Source organism: Periophthalmus magnuspinnatus, chromosome 11, assembly GCF_009829125.3.
Source record: "Periophthalmus magnuspinnatus isolate fPerMag1 chromosome 11, fPerMag1.2.pri, whole genome shotgun sequence".
Taxonomy (NCBI): Eukaryota; Metazoa; Chordata; class Actinopteri; order Gobiiformes; family Gobiidae; genus Periophthalmus; species Periophthalmus magnuspinnatus.
This window is the reverse complement of record NC_047136.2, coordinates 27,188,877-27,209,462: the sequence shown is the minus strand read 5'-3', so window position 1 is coordinate 27,209,462 and position 20,586 is coordinate 27,188,877. Positions and strand designations below refer to the sequence as shown.

Genomic DNA, 20,586 nt, shown 5'->3' with positions numbered 1-20,586 from the left:
GTACAAACTTTTGAAAACTTGTGCATGTTATAATCTCATTTGGCTTTAACTGTTCCACTGACTCATAGCAACAATAGAGAAAGCGGATTTAGTGAAAGAGGTCCTACATTTTAGACTTCTGCACTCTCCTCTAGAGGGCGCCCTAGTGACTCAAGTTGTTTTTTCTGAGCTGAGACAAACCTTCTTAGGGGAGGACTAGCAACACCATGAATAACTTTAAATAGTAGACAGATGTTCACATATATTTGCAAGTTATCAAAGTTTAGAAAACCATATTTGGAGAGGATATGACAGTGGTGAAACTGTATGGGTTCCTTGTCATGAATCTTTAGTGTGCATTTATACATCGATTCAAGAGGCTTTAAGACTGTTTTGCAAGCCTGTGACCAGCTTGTTATGCTGTACAGAAATTGTGACAAAATCATAGAATTTAAATACATGTGCGATGCCTCAACTGTAAGAGACCATCATATGTACCTAAAGTTTTAGGGAGTTTTTTTTACATGATTCTTAAAGGTCAAGTTTGAGTCAAGAGTAACACCTAAGTAAGTAAAATGTTTTTCCTTTTTTTGTCATTAATATAGATATCTGTGTAATCTGAATATGTATGCCTGTTTGTTAAATACATTGCAACTGTCTTTTCTAGATTTAATGTGAGACAAGAATTCTGCAGCCCAGCCACAATCGTTTGCAATTCCCCTGTTAATCTCATGCCCATTTTACAGTGTTTTTCCCATAAGTGAACAGGACTGTATCATGCACTGTGGTGGACATTGCAATACCAATGATACATGATAAAGTAGAGAAATACCAGGGGCTCAAAGAAGAGCTGGAGAAGGCCTGGAAGGTGAAGGCATCAGATGTGCCTGTGGTCATCGGAGCACTCGGGCAGTGACCCCCAAACTGGAGGAGTGGCTACATCAGACATCTCAGTCCAGAAAAGTGCAGTACTAGGAACAGCGAAAATACTGTGCAGAACCCACCTTGAAAAAAGGATGAGACCATCCATGGAGGATGATATCTGAAAATAAAATTATATATATATATACACCACACACATACATACAGTAAAACCTATTTTGGACCATTAGACTACATTATATTTGGAGGCTAAGTACTTTGAATGTAACTTCTAATAAGCATTTTACATAACCTTTCTTTGACTCAGTAGCCAAAGCACTACTATTTTTAGTGTTATTTTTTGTAACCAGTGTGAGCAAGTACAACGACCATCATTCGTGAAGTCACTCTTTCACATTATTTTTAGATCCCTAACTCATACATACTGTGAGTTAAAGCTTGTTAGGTTCTTAACTCTAGTCTGGACAAAATAATAATGGCAAAATAAATGTTTCAACCAAAATAACCAGTTTCATAATGATTTATTACAAGCATTAGCAGCATTTCTTTAACACACATATCAACCTTAGAAATTACTAAAGGACTTAGTTATACGGAAATAATGATAAGGCTAATGAAAAATAAGTACATGTTGCAGTTGGACAAATTTCCACATGAGGCACAGAACAAAAGAAATGAGAAACAATATTCATTTCAACTTCAACATGGGTAACAAACTGAAGGCATAATATTATAGCCATATTTGCATTTCTCACTTATTGAAAAAGACACAATAAGGCATCCATACAATCAAGTATCCTTACATTTGATTAATAAAGTATAAGCTTCTCTATTGCAACAAATGCACAACAGCACAACGATGCAGCAGTTTTTGAAAAATCACATTTTTTGAGTGAAACTATCTAATGGTTTTATTTAGCACAAACAAGGCAAAAAAAAAAAAAAACAGGGCATTTGCATTTTTGGCACCAGTCTAACTTCAGTCTGCCATAGTAAACAAGTGTGCATCTCTTATGTCTGACCTTAGATAATCTACAAAAGTCTGATGAATTAATTGTTTTTATTTGTGTTTTGTGTCTAAAATAATTTGATAGCCCTACAATTGAACATTAAAAATCTGGTGATATCGCTATTGCAGTTTTGGCATTTGACCACCTTACTACTCATTACATTTAAATTACGCAAGTATTTAATTTAAAAGCAAATACACATTTTATAAATTATAAATATACAACATATTTTATAAGTGTAGCTGAATAAAAAAGAAGCACTAGAGGCACATAATTGGTTCATTGTTTGACTTAATACAAAAGCAGTGACATGATAAAATGTAGTTTTTGGTTCCTTCAGTAAAAGAGGAGGACGGCCATAAAAAGACGCATCAAATTCTATCCTTCAAATCTACACAGTTGCACCACACATGAACTTCTACACACTAGGCCCTGAGTTTGTCCAAGTACTTCACATTCCTCCCATAGTTCAATGTCCTCTCTCCATCATGTTACCATGGAGACCAGGCGCAGCATCCTGCAGTAGTGTGGCCTCATGTCCTCACAGCAGAGTGGACACCTGAAGACGTCTCTGTAGTGGACGGCGAAAAGGACGTTGGAGAAACAGATGACTGACCTGTGATGACACAAATAAACTGATTTAACCTTTATTTATCCAGGTTTATCCAGGGTACTTTCACATGTGCGACCTTTGCTCCGGACATTCAGATTTTCCTAAAACGGGAAAAAGTGTTGGTCTCAGTCCGGAGTAAGGTCTGGTCCTGTGCAGTGTGAGCGCAAACGTTCAGACTTTTGGGCCAAATTCAGGAAGTGACACACGTTTGTTCATGCACAGACAACAGGCAAGACAGAGCCCAAACATGAAGCGAAAAGACGAGCCTACAGTGGCTATAACCTACAGTAAAGTTGCATAGTGTGCCACTTTGATACAGTGGAGAGCTGCAGAGACCTCTTGGTTTCATCAAGTTTCAAATTAGGAAAGTTAGGTTTCTAGACAAAATAACTGCAAACCACCCAACTCAAACAAGCAGCAAACTGTGTTTTGACAAATATAAGTCTTATTTGGCCTAATATCAACAAATGCACCCAAGAGGCAGCAGCACAAGGAGCACACAGATCAGAACAGTGAATACTAGGCAACAATAGCATTTTGAAGAGAAGAAAATACACATGATAAATGATAATATTGAGCCTAATTTATGTCACTGAAACAATAACCCTAACCCCCAAAAAACTACTGTAAATGTGAAATATTGCTTAAAAACTATTGATAAAATATGAATAAATAAATAAGAACAAATGAAACAAAATAGTAACGCTAGAAGTTTGTTTGAATTTATAATGAGTCATACCTTATTTTTTCAAATCTCATGATACATGTACCCCCAAAAATTATTGTCCCAACTATATTGAACGATAAGTCGATACAGCAATTAGCGTGACAGGCCTAGTGAATATAATGCATAATAAACATACAAACAAACACATACAAACTTTCACAGATGACAAAGCAAATAGCAAACATCTCCACTGCACACATGCACACATGGACACATGGACACATGCACACATGCACACATGGACACATGGACACATGGACGCATGGACACATGGACACATGGACACATGCACACATGCACACATGCACGCAGGCACACAGGCACGCAGGCACACATGCACACAGGCACACAGGCACGCATGGACGCATGGACGCATGGACACATGGACAGTTTGTAATAAGTGTCCCCTCTGTCCATGATCTCTGGATGTGCTGATTTTCCTCCATGTCTGTTTTGTTCAAACAAAACAATCCTCTATATTGTCACAAGTGTACCACTTACAGGAAATTTCAAACTAAATTATAACCATTATCCTGTAAGGCACATTTTAAAAGGAGAGCGATTTTAACTTAAACACAAGAACTACACATATGCTCGTAGCAATGTTAACTGCCTTATTATATCAAAAAGTCAGAAAGTTAAATGTTTGAAAAGGGGACATAACTAAAGTAGATGTAGCATTTGAAGCAGACATACGAAGTTGAAGACACATGAAAATTCAGATTATGGATGCAAATATAAGGAAAACCTGTCTGCATAAACAAAGTGTCCACTCTACCATTAAATATGCAGTAAATGGTATAGAGCTCCTGCAGTTGTCATCAATCCCTGCTTGCACTTCCAAACCCCATACTGGCAGTGGTGTAGAATTCCCATAGAAACTAACCACATCGGCCGTGAGTTTCAGAGACTGTGGATTACTGTTGTGCACTGGGATGTAAACAATATCAAGTGTAGAAGAAACCTTGGGCCTTTTACCGGACTAACAAAGCTCCAGACCGACAATCGAAGTTACAAATTTTTACATTGAAATTGTTTTTTTTAAATTTAGTTTTATTTGAATTATTCAGCCACTGTCTCATAAGGATTCAAAAACTGTAAGTTTGTGTATTGTCGATTAGCATTAAATCTATTAATTGGGCAGAGAGAGTAGTCTGAATGGATAGCGGCCGATCATGCTAGCGAGCAGCGGATTTTTTTTTCCAAAAATGACTATGCAATGCTGCCAAATCCTACATGTATCACTGATTAAGTAAATACAACTGGACAACAAAGTACAGAGCATCGGGCGTGTGCCGGTGGGGTTGATCGGCAATACAACGTTTTGAAAATAAGTGATTAAAGACTGTTCAAACATGCACAAATCTCTCCAAATACAACTTCGAAAGGGGAAATGGTAAGGGGAAACAACTATAACATGGTTAAAAGCTCTGAAAAGTCACGTTTTTGCAGAATAGGTCTACTTTAAAGCAGTGCTTTTTGGATGTTTATTACATTGACATGAGTGATTTAGCTACGCAGGCTACAACATCTGCACATTGCACATGTTCATGTTTTTGCATAATTTAAACAATTCTCACCTTCACTGTTCCTCCACATCTGCCGGGCATACTTATCGGATGGGGTCTGTTCAGATATTTGAATGTTCAGGCTGGATTTGTAGTCATCTGAAAGAAACAAGTGATTTACAGTGTTACTCCACATCACAATATATAAATAATAAATAAAATGGGTTTTTTTTAGTTGTTTTTTTTTTTTTTACCAGAACTGTGACTAGAGTCATCAAGATTGTAGTAAAAAAGACAAAACTAAGACCACCAAGCTGTGAGACACATAAAGCCTTTTCCTATAAAGCTCGAGATCAAATTTACCATCTTTGTAGCAGCAGTGCAAAATGTCCATAGAAATGCATTAACCAAAACAATATAAAACAAAAGAGTAAAAGTAAAAAGAGGCATGTAACAACCTGATAAGCTGCTGGGTCACTACTGGTAAATACATTTATCACACTTAAGAGTCAGAATACTTTTGAATGACTGCCAAGTTTTGTATTATCGTAAATGGTTTAACATTAGGCTAACTGAAAACTCCATGACGTGTGACGATACAATCCCAAAGTTTATATGAGAAATAATAAGTCTAGTATAAATGGTAAATAAAATGCTACTCACTGTTGTTGCTGAATGAGGTGGACCCGCTCTCCTTCATGGTCTCGTGGCCGCTGTCAGACAGGGTCCTCTCCCTTTTGGAGATGTGGGGCTTCTTTTTGCTCTTGCGGGTGCTGATGCGGATGATGCCCCTCACCAGGCGGCACTCTACCTCCTGCTCATCCATCTGGTGCTCCTCGGCCAGGGAGTTGATGAGCTGGTTGATGTCTTTGGTCTTCCTTCGAAACACAGAGTCCGTGGTGCAGCGAGCCAGCTCCTCTATCTGATACTCTGAGTACAGCTCCAGAAGCTTCTTTGTGAAGAGAGTATCCACATCCTCTATATCCTCCTCCTCCCAGTCATCAAATACCATGGACTGATGCAGAGACGAGCTAGTGACCACTCCAGGGGAGGACACACCAGAGGACAGGGTTATAGGCTCATCAGAGTACTCAATGGACTTTTCTACTCTGACTCCAGCAATGTGCACATCGTTCAGCCAGTCCTTCCCATCCTCCTCTGTATTATCTTTTGTCTTGGCATTTCTGAGACTTATTTTCTCTGGCTCATCTGGGGAGCTCTCATTGGGCGCAAGGCAGGGAGCGAGGGAGGAATTCTGGCAGAACCGGTACAGGCCACAAGTCAGGACTGTGCAAAAGACACTGCGGCAGCGTTGGGGTGAAGCACAGGGGTTGCAGCTTGGTGACGTGGAGGTGGGCTCGGCTGCACCAGGGATGAAGCCAATAGTCTCACACTTGTTGCCATTGGCGTCCCTCGGGTCGGCCTTATGTGTGGACTTAGGTTCTTGGGTGTAAGGTAAAGTTTCGACTGGGTCCACGCAGCGCTCCTCGTAGGATGACCTCTGGCTGCTGCTGCGGCTGATGCCATGCCTGGAGACACCTGACCCAGAGTACCTCACACCACCACCAGCACTGCCCACTGACATGGCTCTGCCAAAACACAACAAACAGGGACTTGACAAGACTTGTCTGAAACACATTTGTGCATTTGATAGTCCTTGTACATTCTAGATCATTTACTTTATACTTTATGTCACATTTTGTTTTATTTTATGAAACTTTTCTCGGTGGTCACTCTCTTTCTCTCTCTCTCTCTCTCTCTTTTTTTTTTTTTTTTTTTCCAAAACCAGAATTGACTTGCTACATCCTGAGGGCACCTCTCTGGTAAACAAACATAAGACATGAAACAGCTATCTGCAGGTGGCATGAAAAGCAGCCCAGCTGGTTCTCCCATTTAAAACTCAGTTGCACATTTTTAAATAAAACGAGTGTTCAGCGATATAAGCCATAGTTCAATGGCCAATATGAACGTATAACTCTGCTGGTAAACTTTTAAGAGCCTTTATGAAAATAAGCTGCTGGTGCACAGTGACGTCATGGCGTGTGTTTACAGTGCGCTACTTGTTCTTCCACTGCGCTGGTGTTGGTCAAAGACAAGAAATGTCAAGGAGAAAACTGCTCTCCTGCAGTTAGACCGCGTCACTGACACTTAGTCCACTCACCTGTGATATCTGACACCTTTAGAGTGACCAGCCCTTATGATCTGACTTATTTTCACTTTCATGGCGACATGTCATTGTTACTCTTCCTCCATTTGAGGACCTACACATTTCTAAACGTGACTCACCGTCGAACAGCTGGCCCTCACCGCAGACACACTGCTCTTCAGGATGACACAGGCTTATTTTAATCCATCTTTGCCTTTGTGAGAAGTCTCTGTGCGAAATGACACTTTGACCAAAGTTTTTGTCCTAAAACCGTGCTACCTGCGCGTCAAGGTGGAGACGCGCACAGGTAGTGGAGACGGTGTACTTCCGCTGGAATGCACAGACACGCGTTTCAAAATAAAACTTTATACTTATATATTTTATTTGTATCACACGACGGAGTATAAGGGTCACTTAAATAAAATAAAAAATTAAAAATGCGGGCGCTACGAGAATAAAGTCGTATTTTTATGAGAGTATAGGCTGCTGTGCGTGAGGGACCAGTGCGTTGTGTGTCATGGAGAATTTGGAGCATTTTGTTCAGATAAACTTTCAACTGGGGTTTACACACACTGTGAAACACTGTGTCCCCCCACCCCACCCATAATATGGCACATATTATTTTTATTTGAACAATTCCATCTCATTTGCGGAGTACAAAACTAGTATAGTCTGTTATTAGTTTATGATAATAAAAAGAGCAACAAAGTCTAAGTGTGTTATGACAATATAAAGCCAAGTCCAGTTTTTAGGCGGCACCATAGTCTCCTGCATTAATGTGAAACACTGCTCTTACTGATCAACAATCCATTTTTGTCCTTAAAGCCCATGCCTGTGGTATTTGAGGTGTTTTCTTAAGTACTGTGGGGCTACTTAAGTGTATCCACAAATGGTTCCATAAGAAACTGGACAAACAAATATTAATAGGCCTAATGTGTTCTAATATCATTTTTACGGGTTGTCTGGGTTTACTAGAGCAAAGCAAATGTCATTTTCTTTTTGATATTTTAGACCTAGGTATATGTGTATGCGTAAAAATATGAAAAGGTAGGCTTCTCTGAGCATATTTACAAAAATCACAAATATTCAACTTGCCTTTGGTCCTGGCTACACTCGCTAATAGCACAATTTTTGAACACCACTAGGGGGCGTGGAGGATTTTACTAAGACTGTACCTCTTGTTTTATAAAGGAACCATATTTATTTATTTATTAATGTATTTATTTATTTGTGTATTTATTTATGTATTCATTAATCCATTTCCATACACGTGTCTTTTTGGTGCTTTCTTCCCTAGGCTGATTCTATATTGATGTGACTCATTTTCCGCCATAACCAGCCTCTTCAGGACACGTGATTTTAAAATGACCAACTCAGTATCAATGTCCATACAGAAAGTGTATTGTGAAAGGGCAGCGGAACAGCTTCATGTGCTCCACCTCTCTGTGTCCTGTGTGGGATGCTGAGCACAGATGATGCTGACGGATACAGGGCAGATGTGGACGCGCAGCTCTAGTTTGTGACAATAGAAACTTCCAGATAACGTTGGCAAAATGACAGTTTGAATGCTTATAACAACATACCACGAGTTCACACTGCAAATTATACAAAACGCCCTCGGATTGCACATCTGAGCTCTCCACGGTAAGGATGCTTCAGCCGTGCGCATCTGGACAATTTGACGCCTCGGATAAAACGATACCGACGTTGTTTTTACGCGCGACTTGCCTGAGAGGAAGTGTGCATGGAAACCCACAGAAACCCCAGTTTTAGAAGATGCTCCTGATCATGGGATACTGTTTGTGTTTAAATGACTGTTGTCCAGCATTAGCGCGTTGTCTCTATGGAGTTGCGACATTTGCTCCTCTAATCCCTCATAAACACGACTGTGCGTAATGTTGCCGCGGGGACAAACACACCAAAGCACGTGACAGGAGGAGGAAAAAACGACATGAAAAACGATTATCAGCAAATAGACCCAAAGACACTTCCCATGCCCGCTCCGAGCCATCCTCCAGCCCCGCGCGGAGGAGACCAGGAGGAGAGGCAGCCCCAGGAGCAGAGGAGGAAAGCCCGCAGGAAGTGGCAGGTGTTCCCCGGGAGGAACCGCTTCTTCTGCGATGGACGCATCATCCTGGCCCGGAAAAGTGGAGTCTTACCCCTCACTCTAGGGCTGATCCTCGTCACCAGTGGACTTTTCTTTGTGTTTGAGTAAGATTTTATTATATCTGTTCAGTGGTCTTGTTCATATGCGCATCAAAATCTGTTTATAATCTGTTTTTTGGATGTAGCAAACATAAAGTATATTCAGGTGAACTCAAAACTCTTTGCTTTGAACCCTGGTTTGCACTTTTCTTGACCCTGGCGCACCAAGGGTTTGCATCACTATCCACAAAGTAAAGGATGGATGCTTTGAAGATTTTAATATAACATATCTAAAACAAATCTATATATTTAGTTGAGTTATTCATCTTTTTCCCCCTTTGTTACATAATGCATAGTGTCTCATATATTTGATGTCTTCCATGTGTATAAACAACGTAGAAAGTAGTAAATATAAAGACAAAAACACTGAATGAGATGTTCAAACGTTTGACTAGTAGTGCATATTTAACTAATAGCTTTGTCCCTACACCATCCGCTTTATCTAAATGAGACTCTTTACTGTTAGCTGTACCATTTAAATTAGTCCTTTCCTAAACATATTCTTCACAATCTCATCATACATAGCCTATAAAAGTGTGCTACCTCCAGGGACTCGTCACAATTACAGAAGTGGATGGTAATTAAAGTGTCTTTCTGGGTATCTTTAGTTTCCACTGTTAAAGCTGTAACTGCGTATCATCCAGTGCTTAAACAGTATTCCTATTTTATGTGTGTATTGCAGCTGCCCCTTCTTGGTCCAACATCTGACCATGTGTGTCCCAGTTATCGGAGGGGTGCTTTTTGTCTTCGTCCTCATCACACTTCTGCAGACAACCTTGACTGATCCAGGAATCCTACCCCGAGCCACACCGGACGAGGCTGCGGACATCGAGAAGCAAATCGGTACAGTTTATCAGTTTGACGCTAATATCCAGCATTGTAAAGCTTTTATGTCATACTAAGAAACTGACCATTGTAGAACTTTAAAGAGCATTGTGTTACCTTTTTAATTTCCTGGAAAACTGAGTGTCCAAGGCTTTTCGTCTGACCTCACCCAAAGAAACTGACATACTGATTTTTATCGAAACACATGATACCGCACACTGTTATATCGTAATATTGGGGTAAATTGTTTATTAAGATTAGACACTAAAGGCGAATAGGACAGAAACATACATTTTACAGAAATCTATTATACTTTTCCACTGATTAAATACAAAAAATATTGTTATTGTTATTAAGTAATTTCATCTGTAAAATGTTACACAATTGCACATATTAGCAGCATTCATGTCTGAAAAAGATTTAGGACCTCTTATTGTGACATAGATACACCAGTATTTACATTCAGAGTCAAAGTTAAAGTATTACTGGAGTTAAAACCACAAACTAGGAATTAAAACATCAACAGATTGTTCATTAAAACACCTTTAAATTGTTATTGTACAGGTTCCTTGTTTTTCAGTTAAAAATAATTATAAATCACAAACAAACCACACAAACAACAAAATAATCAGGAACGGAATTGTAATAGTTTAACTAAATTTGAGATGAGACACATTTGTATATTATAGATGCAGTGTGAGGTGGGTATAGGTCAGAAAAATGCCTGATTATGTGCAGATATTGTAGCCAGCAAACTTATACTTGGTCACTACACCCAGTCACTAATTGCTTTGGCCGTCAAACTGTATGTGAACTTTATTAAAGATTGTTCCAGGGGAGGAATAAAGAGTTACAGTGGACAATAGCCTTCTTCTATTGTATTCCGAGAGGCACAAAATGAGAACAGTCTCAGCCCACATTCAACCCACTAAACAACAGCCCTGTCAAACTTTGGATTCTTGAACATTTTATTTTATGAGACACCCACTCCCATCCTAAGTTTAGACTGCAGTAATATGAAGTACCATCACTTCTATCTTGTACGTTTTGAAGGTACTGCCAGAAAAAGCGCATTTACCACAGCAGCGCCTAATGAGCTGTCTTTTGTCTCGCCATTTTTCAAGAAGTTTAAAGTGCATTTTCATAAAAATTACACAGCGTTAAAGATGAAAAGCACAATGTTTTGATGTTAGTAAAAAGTCAACTTGTCAGAAATTTAGGGAGCTGCCGTTGCTAGGAAAAATAGGTGCAAATTTATTACTACAAAATTGTGATTAATTTAAAAAAAAAAGGTGTAATACAATCATTATTTTCATAAGCCTAGGCAGATTGATTTTTTCTTCAGAAGGCAAAAATGTCAGATTAAAATCTGTTTTGTAAAGACCAGATACATATAAAGTCTCACTGATTAAGATTGGGGTAGGTTCATCAAGTATTCATCAAGAACAAGTTAGATTTTTTGTGATCATTGTTCAGTTGTTTGTACAGAAAAAAATAAAAACTGGCTACATTTTACAATTTCACTATAAACACCCTGTTGTGCCACCTTCGTCTCAGTGTAAACCTGTGAGTAACGCTGCTTCTCTTTGCATAAATCACACTAATACTGTTTCCCTTCCTCTCAGATGAGTCCAGAAACGGTGGCTACCAGTCCCCGCCGCGCACTCGGGAGGTGGAGATCAACGGGCAAGTGGTCAAGCTTAAGTACTGCCCCACGTGTAAGATGTTCCGGCCGCCTCGCACCTCTCACTGCAGAGTGTGTGACAACTGTGTGGGTGAGCCAGCTCCTGCCTCTGCTCTGGCACCCATGACATTTATACAGCTTAAATAATGAATCACGACTCCATAGGGTTACATTTAGCACGGACATTACTACTGTCTAAACGCCAGAGGGTGCGGTGTGTTGTTAGGGAGAACTTACTACACTAACAAGGCACTATTTTAGCTTTTAACCATATTATGAATCTAAAACTAACTGGGAAAAATTGAGTTTCATTCATGCACGTTAACAATGTTAGTCACATTTCTTCCTCATTGCCAACAACAACGGGGGCGAGAGTAACTCAGTTGGTAGAGTGTTTGTCCACTGATCCGAAGGTTGGCGATTTGAATTCCGCTCTCGACATAAAAATAATTTGTAGAGTGGTCAAATCCAGAGACCCACGGGTTGGCGGTGCGACTCCAGCTCCCACACATGAATGCTGTCGTTGTGTCCTTGGACAAGACAGTTAAGCCGCCTCGCCCCCAGTGTCTGTGCGTGCTGGCGTGTGAGTGTGTGTGAATGTGTGTGACTTTGAGTCCCTGGAAGATGGAAAAGCGCTATAGAAAAATGTGACCATGTGACCAATCTGGACTGTACAGGGGAAAGTTACAGTTTGTTCCTCATAAATATATAAAAGAGGGGATATTAAACATTGACGGGGTATTAACTGCTAACACATGACATATTTAGATCACCATGTTCCCTTTTATTGTTGTAATTGTTTGTTAAACATCATATCCTGGTGTTCTACTGGAATGTGAAATACAAAAGTTGATTGATTAAGTCATTCCAGCTGAAAGATACTCCTGAAACGTAAACCTAATTGCCATGTATTGTTTTTATCTAGCTTTTTATATCAAATTGGACAGTAAGTGAACTCAATATTTCACCATTTTTGGGTCACGTTATGAATAATTGTGAACAGTCTTGCATCACCTTCTCACAATAAACGTAACACTAAAGTCTAATATTATGATGGAGCATAATTTCCAAAAGTACAGACTGTTTTTAAAGAAGTTATCTGCTAAGTTTGTCTTTTTGTCCACAGAGCGCTTCGACCATCACTGCCCGTGGGTGGGGAACTGTGTGGGAAAACGCAACTACAGATTCTTCTACTTCTTCATCGTGTCTCTGTCCTTCCACACAGCCTTTATTTTTGGCTGCGTGACCACACATCTCGCTCTCAGTACGTTATTGTTTCATATATTTTGGGATCCCGTTACCTTGGCTAGCGTGGTTGAATCCAGAGATTAAAATAGCTGTTACATATTCACATAAGCGTGTCCCCTTTCACTTTTTACCAGGTGAGTAATTCGTGAATCGATATCAAACAGCTCTTATTGATATATATATATATATATTTTTTTATTATAATTTTAATTGAATTTGGTGTTGATTATTACATTATTAATTCAGTTCAAATTTGGGCTGGGCTATATCATATTTCTGGTAATATGGGGATGATAGTGAAAGAGAAAAGACATGAGGAGTAGAAGCAGTCTTAGGTCTATTGTCATTTACACTGTTATTGCAAATTTTGTCCTTTATATTGTGATAACGTTGCCAGCCCTATAGTTAAAATACACTGCCTGGCCAAAAAAAGTTGCCACCTGGATTTAACTAAGCAAATAGGTACAAGCCTCCTGCAGTTGGTCAGGTCTAGGTTCAGCAACAGTCTGTGCTCAAAGAATGAGGTCAGCTGACACCAGAATATACTGAATGACCAGGTTATTCCATCAATGGATTTGTTCTTCCCTGATGTCACGGACATATTCGAACATGACAATGCCAGGATTCATCAGGGTCAAATAGTGACAGAGTGGTTCAGGAGCATGAGACATCATTTTCACACATGGATTGTCCACCACAGAGTCCAGACCTTAACCCCATTGAGAATCTTTGGGATGTGCTGGAGAAGCTTTGTGCAACGGTCAGACTCGACCGGCATCAATGCAACATCTTGGTGAAAAATTAATGCAACACTAGATGAAAATAAATCTTGTGACATTACAGAAGTGAAATCGAAACAATGCCACAGCGAATGTGTGACGTAATTAAAGCTAAAGGCGGAAAAAACAAATATTAGAGTGTGTGACCTTTTTTTTTTGGTGGCGACTTTGAACTAAACCCAAAATATCAGATGATTACTCGACTGTTTCAATCTAGTCAATCAATCTGTTCGACCTAAATAAGATCACTGAGACTGTTCAGTTTGTATTTTCTAGACTGATTTCAGTACAATTCCATCATAACTTAATGCAATAAGAGTGTAGTTCTGTGCATTGGTGGACTAACACTGAAAATATGTACAGCATTTACATTATGACACTTGAAAGCAAGAAAAGCATTGTAACAGAAATAAATAGTTTTGTGCATGGTTCCCACTTCAAAATTATGGTTATGATTTTTGATGTTTGTATAATAATATGATTTCATTCTTCTTTGAATTTCCTCCAGGGGCTCAGGGCGGCAAAGGACTTGTATTTGCACTTCAAGAGAGTCCGGGCAGATATCCTTTATGACAAGCTCTTCATCAGCTTCAGTAGTAGTGCTGTCTTTAAGCTTTATGTCTTATCACATTGATCCTACTGTTGATTTCCTTTACTGTGCCTTTCACTGCAGTGGAACTGGTTGTGTGTTTTTTCTCTGTTTGGTCCATTGTGGGCCTCTCGGGCTTCCATACATACCTTGTAGCTTCCAACCGGACCACCAATGAAGATGTGAGTTCTGCAAGATATTTTGAGATTTACTGATTTTGCTGATACCCTTTAATACATTTTTATTTATTTTTACCCAGATTAAAGGCTCGTGGTCGGGGAAGAGTGGAGGGGAGCCGGTGACAAACCCATACAGCCACAGAAACATCTGTAAAAACTGCTGCTCCATCCTTTGTGGACCTATGCCCCCCAGGTACACCCCACTTACATAACACAGATGGTAAACAAATAATTTATCAGTTTTCAAAGTGAGTTAAGAATAAACCCAGCCTTAGAGAAGTACTCAATATTTACAAATATAGTATTTGAGTAAATTTTAAAGCAAACCTATTTTGCAAAATCAGCTTAAATTTGTATTTTTTTTACCATGTTATAGTTGTTTCCCCTTCTCATTTACCCATTTAAAGTTGTATTTAGTGTGATTCATGCATGTTTGAGCAATCTTTATTCTCCTTTATTCAAGACATCATTGCTCAGGTCAACCCCCTTTTCTCCAATTTTATTTTCTTAATTGATGATAGAGCGTCTCACAGACATTATTCACTCGTGTGATGTGCAGATACCCATGGGAGGAGCTGTGATGACAGTTATGTTAGACATCAGGGTCAGTTTCTTTTATTAAGTTGTTTTAGATCAATATTGCAATTTAAAATGCCAATATTATAACATAATGATCCACAGGTGATTATAACTACATAGCACAGACACAACATGTCTTCTTTAAGTATTAAAACTGTTGTTAAATTTGTGATTTATGTTAAAAAAGTAGGATTCACATTGCACATTGTAAACAACTCCAGGAACATTAACTTTTCGGAGAAGAGTGAAATATGAACTGATAAACTAATACAAGAACCCCAGGATTTTCAGTGTTGTTTCATGTTTGTAGAGGTCTGAACTACAGATATAACCATATTTTTTTCTATTAAACGACACAATATTTCGTTCTTTGCAAAGGGCGTTCTATTACCTAAATGATTACAGCAGTTATGTTTTGGTAAAAATGTGATTTCAGTTAAAATGTAATATATTGTGTAGGCGTAATCCCTTCATACCTGAGTGCTTTTGGAGTCAGTGAAAAAGGACCCCAGCCTTAGAGACGTATCAATACCTGCCTTTGTCTCTGTCTGATTTAAAGGACAACTGCCTGTCACTAATGATGTTGTGTTGCCCCAGTTTGATTGACAGACGAGGTTTCCTGCCTGAAGACGAATGTGTGCAGACAGGAGATGGTGGGGACATAGAGCTGCCCGTGCTGACCACTAAGAATGAGATAAATATGGTAGGAAAGCATCCCCGCCTGCCCCTCCATCCTGCTGTATGACCCCTGTCTGACCTTTGCCTGCTCTGTACAAACTGTCCCTGCATCTACATTGGTCTTCCTGCATGCTTTTTCTCTCTGCTGAATGCATGGACATGTCAATAGTACTGATTGATCCACATATTTAGGTCATGCATCCATATAGCAAAACATATCAAGTGCATGGACAATGTTGAGTCTACTTACAGGAGAGTGTGTGTATTGTTTCTTATTCATAGGGTGTAAAAAATGTCCGTACCATTTACACAATAAAGACAATATTCTATCAATGTGGTGCTCGTAATAGGAAAAACATATTTATACCCTAGAAGATTGAGTTGTAGTGCTGATTCCTTAGGTGGAAAAACAAAAACTGTAAAAGCAACTGCAGCATTTTGGTGTAAGGAAACACTCTGAATTTCTTTTGGCTGTTTATATTCTGAACACAAGGGCTACTGTAGGTTGAAACCCACGCCAAAACAAGAGCCAAACAACAGCCGTCTCAACTCACTAGAGCCAGTCTCCAAAACAGACCCGTGACCAATAGAACGTCCTCATCAACGTGTCGGCATAGCAACCAAGTGTCACATAAAAAAGCAGCTACAGCAACACATAAATAGATACAAGAACAATAAAGTGTCAACTCAACACAAAATATTAGATCATTACAGTACAATCATTTGAAAATAACTGTATTCTTGTCCTATTTGGTTTACTTACCATTTCCATATTGTCCGTGCTCATACTGTAATGTGTTCAATACATCAACATTCATCCCATTCTAATTTTTGTCCGTCATTCGCTGAAGTTTATTTTGTATTCAAGCCATGTCAGAATTGGAAGAGCTCTGTCCCAGGCGTCTTGTATAGTGTGCGGGTGCAGCCAGTCCTAACCTGCTCTTCTGTCTGTGGTCTGTCTCTGTGCCTGTGTCCTTCGCTGACACCAGGAGGAGAAGTGTCTCGACTTTGCTGCGGTCTGCACGGCCTGATTAGCTGCATTTAGAGCAGGAAAAAACAAAAGCCGTGAGTGTGGTAAGCCCGGGTTCCAGTGAGGGATGCAGTGTGCAGACTCACTGTCTCCTCTGCTCCTCTTGGCTGCTCCTCTGCATGGCTTTATTCTTAGCTCAGCGTGGCACAGTGCATCATGTAACACAGCATGGATGCACAAAGTGTCCACACTGCAAATTTGTCAGAGTAGCTTGTTTGTGTTTTGTTATCTGCCACTTACTCTACCAGAAGCAGTTTTCATGTCACTGATCGCCACAAAATCACAACACTTTAGTCAGTACACAACAAATATTTATGCTGTCTCTTTGTGGTTGATAATATGGCTGTAAATTAACAGATATAACAGACCATACTCTTTTGTACTTTAAAACAATAATGGATTTTTTTTTTTTTTTTCAGATTTAAGCCCTGAGGACAATGTACAAAATTCTCTCTTCCCAGTGTATTCTAAGACTTTACTTTTTCAAATCTATTATTCATGAACTTGTCTGGGTGACTAAACTTCAGTAACTTCAGTGAAAAATGACAATTAGTGAAGTGTGGAAAACATGTTGCCAGAAACATGTAGTCATCTATATTCCACAATTTTAGTTTTTTTTTTATTATTTGCATGGAATATTCCATTTCTTCCTGAAATGCAAATGTAGCAATGGCTCCTGATCCTCCAAGTGTAGAAGTGATCAGATTTCTTTTTGAATCAGCTTTGTTTTCATTCACAATTATATTATGATAAGGCCTCCTCATCTATGTGTAAATGAATATGCATAGATATCTCTGACATCAAACCCTTTTGATTTGATCAGTATTTGTGTTAACCATCTGCTGGCCTTCCCTCCACCTTTTGTATCTTCTCTCACCACACGTCTCCTCTGTTCCAGTGCACACAGGGCACTAAAGGTCTTCTGGAGTCGGCGGCGCGCTCTCCGCTCCTGTCCAGCTCATGTCCTCAGGGAAAACCTCAGTCACGGCACACCTGCTCGGACATCCGCCTCAGCGTGCAGACCCACCCTGCTACGGAGCTGTCCAACATTTGTCCCGCTCCTCCTCAGTCCTCTCCGCCGCTCCAAACCAATACTCACACCTCTCCACCGCAACGAACCAAAAATCACTCATCCAAGAGGAAAAAACACACAGCTTTGCACATGCCGAACTCTGGCTTTGAGGATCCAGTGCCCCCTACCTCTGTGGAAGTAGACCGCCAACACCATCACCACCGGCATCATCATCGCTCCAAAGTACGAGGTCCACGACATTGACTGAATCCCATCTCTGTGCTGGCACCCTCTGAAATGCATGCAGTTCACTTATGTTCTCCCAGCACGGTCTCACACGGCAAATGAGTGTAAATGTTATGTTTCCAGAAAAGACAAATATTAAAAATTTTAATGCCTTCTGAAAATTTCTAAACAGCACCTTCTTATCTCCATGATGATTTTATTCTTTTGCCCAGGAATGTTCCACAGTATGGCATTAAATTAATATATCTTGCATTTTTTCACTTAGAGCATTTTTATTTCTCAAACATACATGCATTCTGTCTGTGAGCAGGGTGACCTCTCCACAGATATAACCTGTAACTTGGCCTGGTGGTGTCATCTGTTTGTCTCCATGGAGATAGATAAATTGATTGCCATATTAAGGAACATTCTACACAAGGAAATAACATGTAAAAGAAAAGTGATACATAGGCCTAATTAGTAATAATATAATTAGAACATGTCAAGGATGGGGTTGAAATTTAAGGTAAGAATAGGTGCAATAATTAATAAATATTTTGTTACTTTTTTCTTTTTCAACATTCACAGAACAAAGAGCACAACTGTGTCATATGTTTTGTTGATGCCAAAAAGAAAAAAACAACAACCAAGCCTTTTTTCCTTTTATCAACTGGACTAAAACACTAAAACATTTTCAAAGGCTTGGTGGATTTTGGTGGATTTTCCCCCACAATAACCTGCTCAAAACATTAAGATGGTCTAGAATAATCCTCTGCTATTATTATGTCCTGAGCTGGAAACATAACAGTACAACAGCAGAGACTGTGTCCTTTTCTTCCATGTTCTTTCTCTGGGAATGGTAATCACTTAAATGTGGTTTTAAAAAACACCAAAGCAAAAACAATACTTGTGTTTGGGTTGGCATTAGCTGTAGAATGGAAATGTTCTCTTTAGGGCTGCATATGCCTCTATGTTGATGTGAATTTATCAGCCTGTCAGCATCAGTGAGGTCACACAGTTGGAGATGGTTGTCATTGCGGTCGTCAGTGCATTGTGACTAAAAGAAAAGTCAATTCCAATGTGGAATTTGCATCAGTGGCATCTCCATTATAAAGCAATGAAGGTTATCCAAAGCTGAAGCGCAGAGGGACAGTTTGTGGGGATGAGGTCATCTACCGACATGTGCAGTAGGATTTGGGGATTTGGGAAGCAGATTTAATACACTATAGGGACATTTTACAGCTTAACCAGTATCAGCCTGGTGCACAACTGTCACTCTTACCAGACACTGATGTTATGTCTGAAAAATGAGCTAGTTCTGCTACAGAGCTTTACTTAAACACCACAGAAGAGAGGAACCAATATTTAGTGAGACTTGAAAATTCATACCTGCAACTTGTCAACTTTTTAAAGGAAAAATGTTTTCCCTTGATTTGACTTTGGTTTTCAAATTAGCTGCACTTAGCGTGTCAAAATTATATGCCAAAGTGAACAGGTGACTAGCATCTTGACAGATTGCTGCAGTTAGATCAAAACATTGTAAAACAGCCTACGGAGGCATTTGATCATATATTTTAGGATTGGAAATATCATTACGACAATCATTTGTAACCTGTTCCTTGGCCTTTACTGATGTTATGTTGGTCTCATTTAGCTTGTTTTAAAATTAAACCTAATCAGCATTAGTTTAAGAATAGGCTGAGATTGAAATCTAACAGCTATTGCATGGAGTTTATTTTTATTTTTAAAAAGTGCATTTGATTTGACGATTAGATGGCTTATTGACAGCTTTATTTAAATACACATACATGGTGTTTACAGTTCGCCCGGCCTACGATGTCGGCTACTGTGCATTTGTAAACTTACAGCTAATCTTTACCTTTACCAGTGTTCTTTCCTTTTATTATGAATATGGCATGTTTCTTCCAACCAAATGATGCCTGTTTCCTGCTTTTGTTGCTCTTTGACAGTGAAATATTCTGGATGGATGCTGTAACAGGACACTGAAATGTATAAGATAACTAAATTACTGTGGTATTATTATGGACATTTCCCTGTATACATGCACTTTAATGCACTCATGCCACTGTTGCAATAAACATTACCTCATGTATGTTGTCTGTTGTGTCATTTTTATCATATCAGCAGCAGAGGGATGCCTCTGGTCCTTTTTTTTTACACTACAGCTTTTCTACTTTCTGTGTTCAGGCTCAGTTTTTTGGGGTTTGACCAATAAGTTAACACTGACCAATAAACCCAAATATTTGAACAAAATGACTTTTATATAATTGTAAATGTCATGTTTATAGGAAGTTTGTCCAAACAAAGTGCTGCTCCAGCACTGACCTCAAGTGTTTAACTAGTTTGTTTATTATTTTAAAGTTTGAGTGATCTTATCTGAGTTAGCTGTTTCACTAAACTTCAAACTTAATGACAGTAGGATATAGAGAGCAGCTCTTACTTCAGTTAAGTCTGCACCTCCATGATTACAACTGCAGTAAAGCCACACAGCAGCACAACATTATATATGTTCATCTAATAAACTTTTCATCTAATCAGAAAGAAAATTAATGAAAATGTATAAAACATTGTAGAAGAGTAACAAAAGTCACATTGACATAATGCATGGAATTTGTAATATTATGCTCTAAGAGTGAGATAAAGTTGTTAATTACTGGTTTTATACCA

At 39.1% G+C, this 20,586-nt stretch overlaps 2 protein-coding genes across 2 annotated transcripts; one reads left to right on the top strand and one right to left on the bottom strand.

Annotated features, from left to right (window-relative positions):
• Positions 1–1,364: 1,364 nt before the first annotated feature.
• On the bottom strand, positions 1,365–7,212 carry kdf1b (keratinocyte differentiation factor 1b). The gene is made up of 4 exons (XM_033975075.2): positions 7,006–7,212; positions 5,383–6,308; positions 4,792–4,878; positions 1,365–2,487 (listed from the first exon to the last, which is right to left on the bottom strand). Exons 2-4 carry the CDS (start codon positions 6,302–6,304, stop codon positions 2,405–2,407), a joined length of 1,092 nt encoding a protein of 363 aa, XP_033830966.1. The 5' UTR covers positions 6,305–6,308; positions 7,006–7,212; the 3' UTR covers positions 1,365–2,404.
• Positions 7,213–8,264: 1,052 nt separating this feature from the next.
• LOC117378677 (palmitoyltransferase ZDHHC18-B-like) lies at positions 8,265–20,011 on the top strand. Its single transcript, XM_033975328.2, has 9 exons — positions 8,265–9,076; positions 9,753–9,913; positions 11,521–11,670; positions 12,706–12,843; positions 14,115–14,166; positions 14,275–14,377; positions 14,455–14,567; positions 15,551–15,656; positions 17,560–20,011. The coding sequence occupies exons 1-9, from the start codon at positions 8,817–8,819 to the stop codon at positions 17,935–17,937; spliced, it is 1,461 nt and encodes a 486-aa protein (XP_033831219.1). The 5' UTR covers positions 8,265–8,816; the 3' UTR covers positions 17,938–20,011.
• The last annotated feature ends 575 nt before the right edge of the window (positions 20,012–20,586 follow it).

Coding starts and splice junctions, on each gene's coding strand:
- kdf1b (XM_033975075.2), bottom strand. CDS start 6,304: ATGTCAGTGGGCAGTGCTGGTGGTGGTGTGAGGTACTCTGGGTCAGGT. Junction 4,879..5,382: donor CACCTCATTCAGCAACAACA/GTGAGTAGCATT, acceptor TGTTTCTTTCAG/ATGACTACAAATCCAGCCTG. Junction 2,488..4,791: donor GATGTGGAGGAACAGTGAAG/GTGAGAATTGTT, acceptor GTGTCATCACAG/GTCAGTCATCTGTTTCTCCA.
- LOC117378677 (XM_033975328.2), top strand. CDS start 8,817: ATGAAAAACGATTATCAGCAAATAGACCCAAAGACACTTCCCATGCCC. Junction 9,077..9,752: donor GGACTTTTCTTTGTGTTTGA/GTAAGATTTTAT, acceptor TGTGTATTGCAG/CTGCCCCTTCTTGGTCCAAC. Junction 14,568..15,550: donor TGTGGACCTATGCCCCCCAG/GTACACCCCACT, acceptor GTGTTGCCCCAG/TTTGATTGACAGACGAGGTT.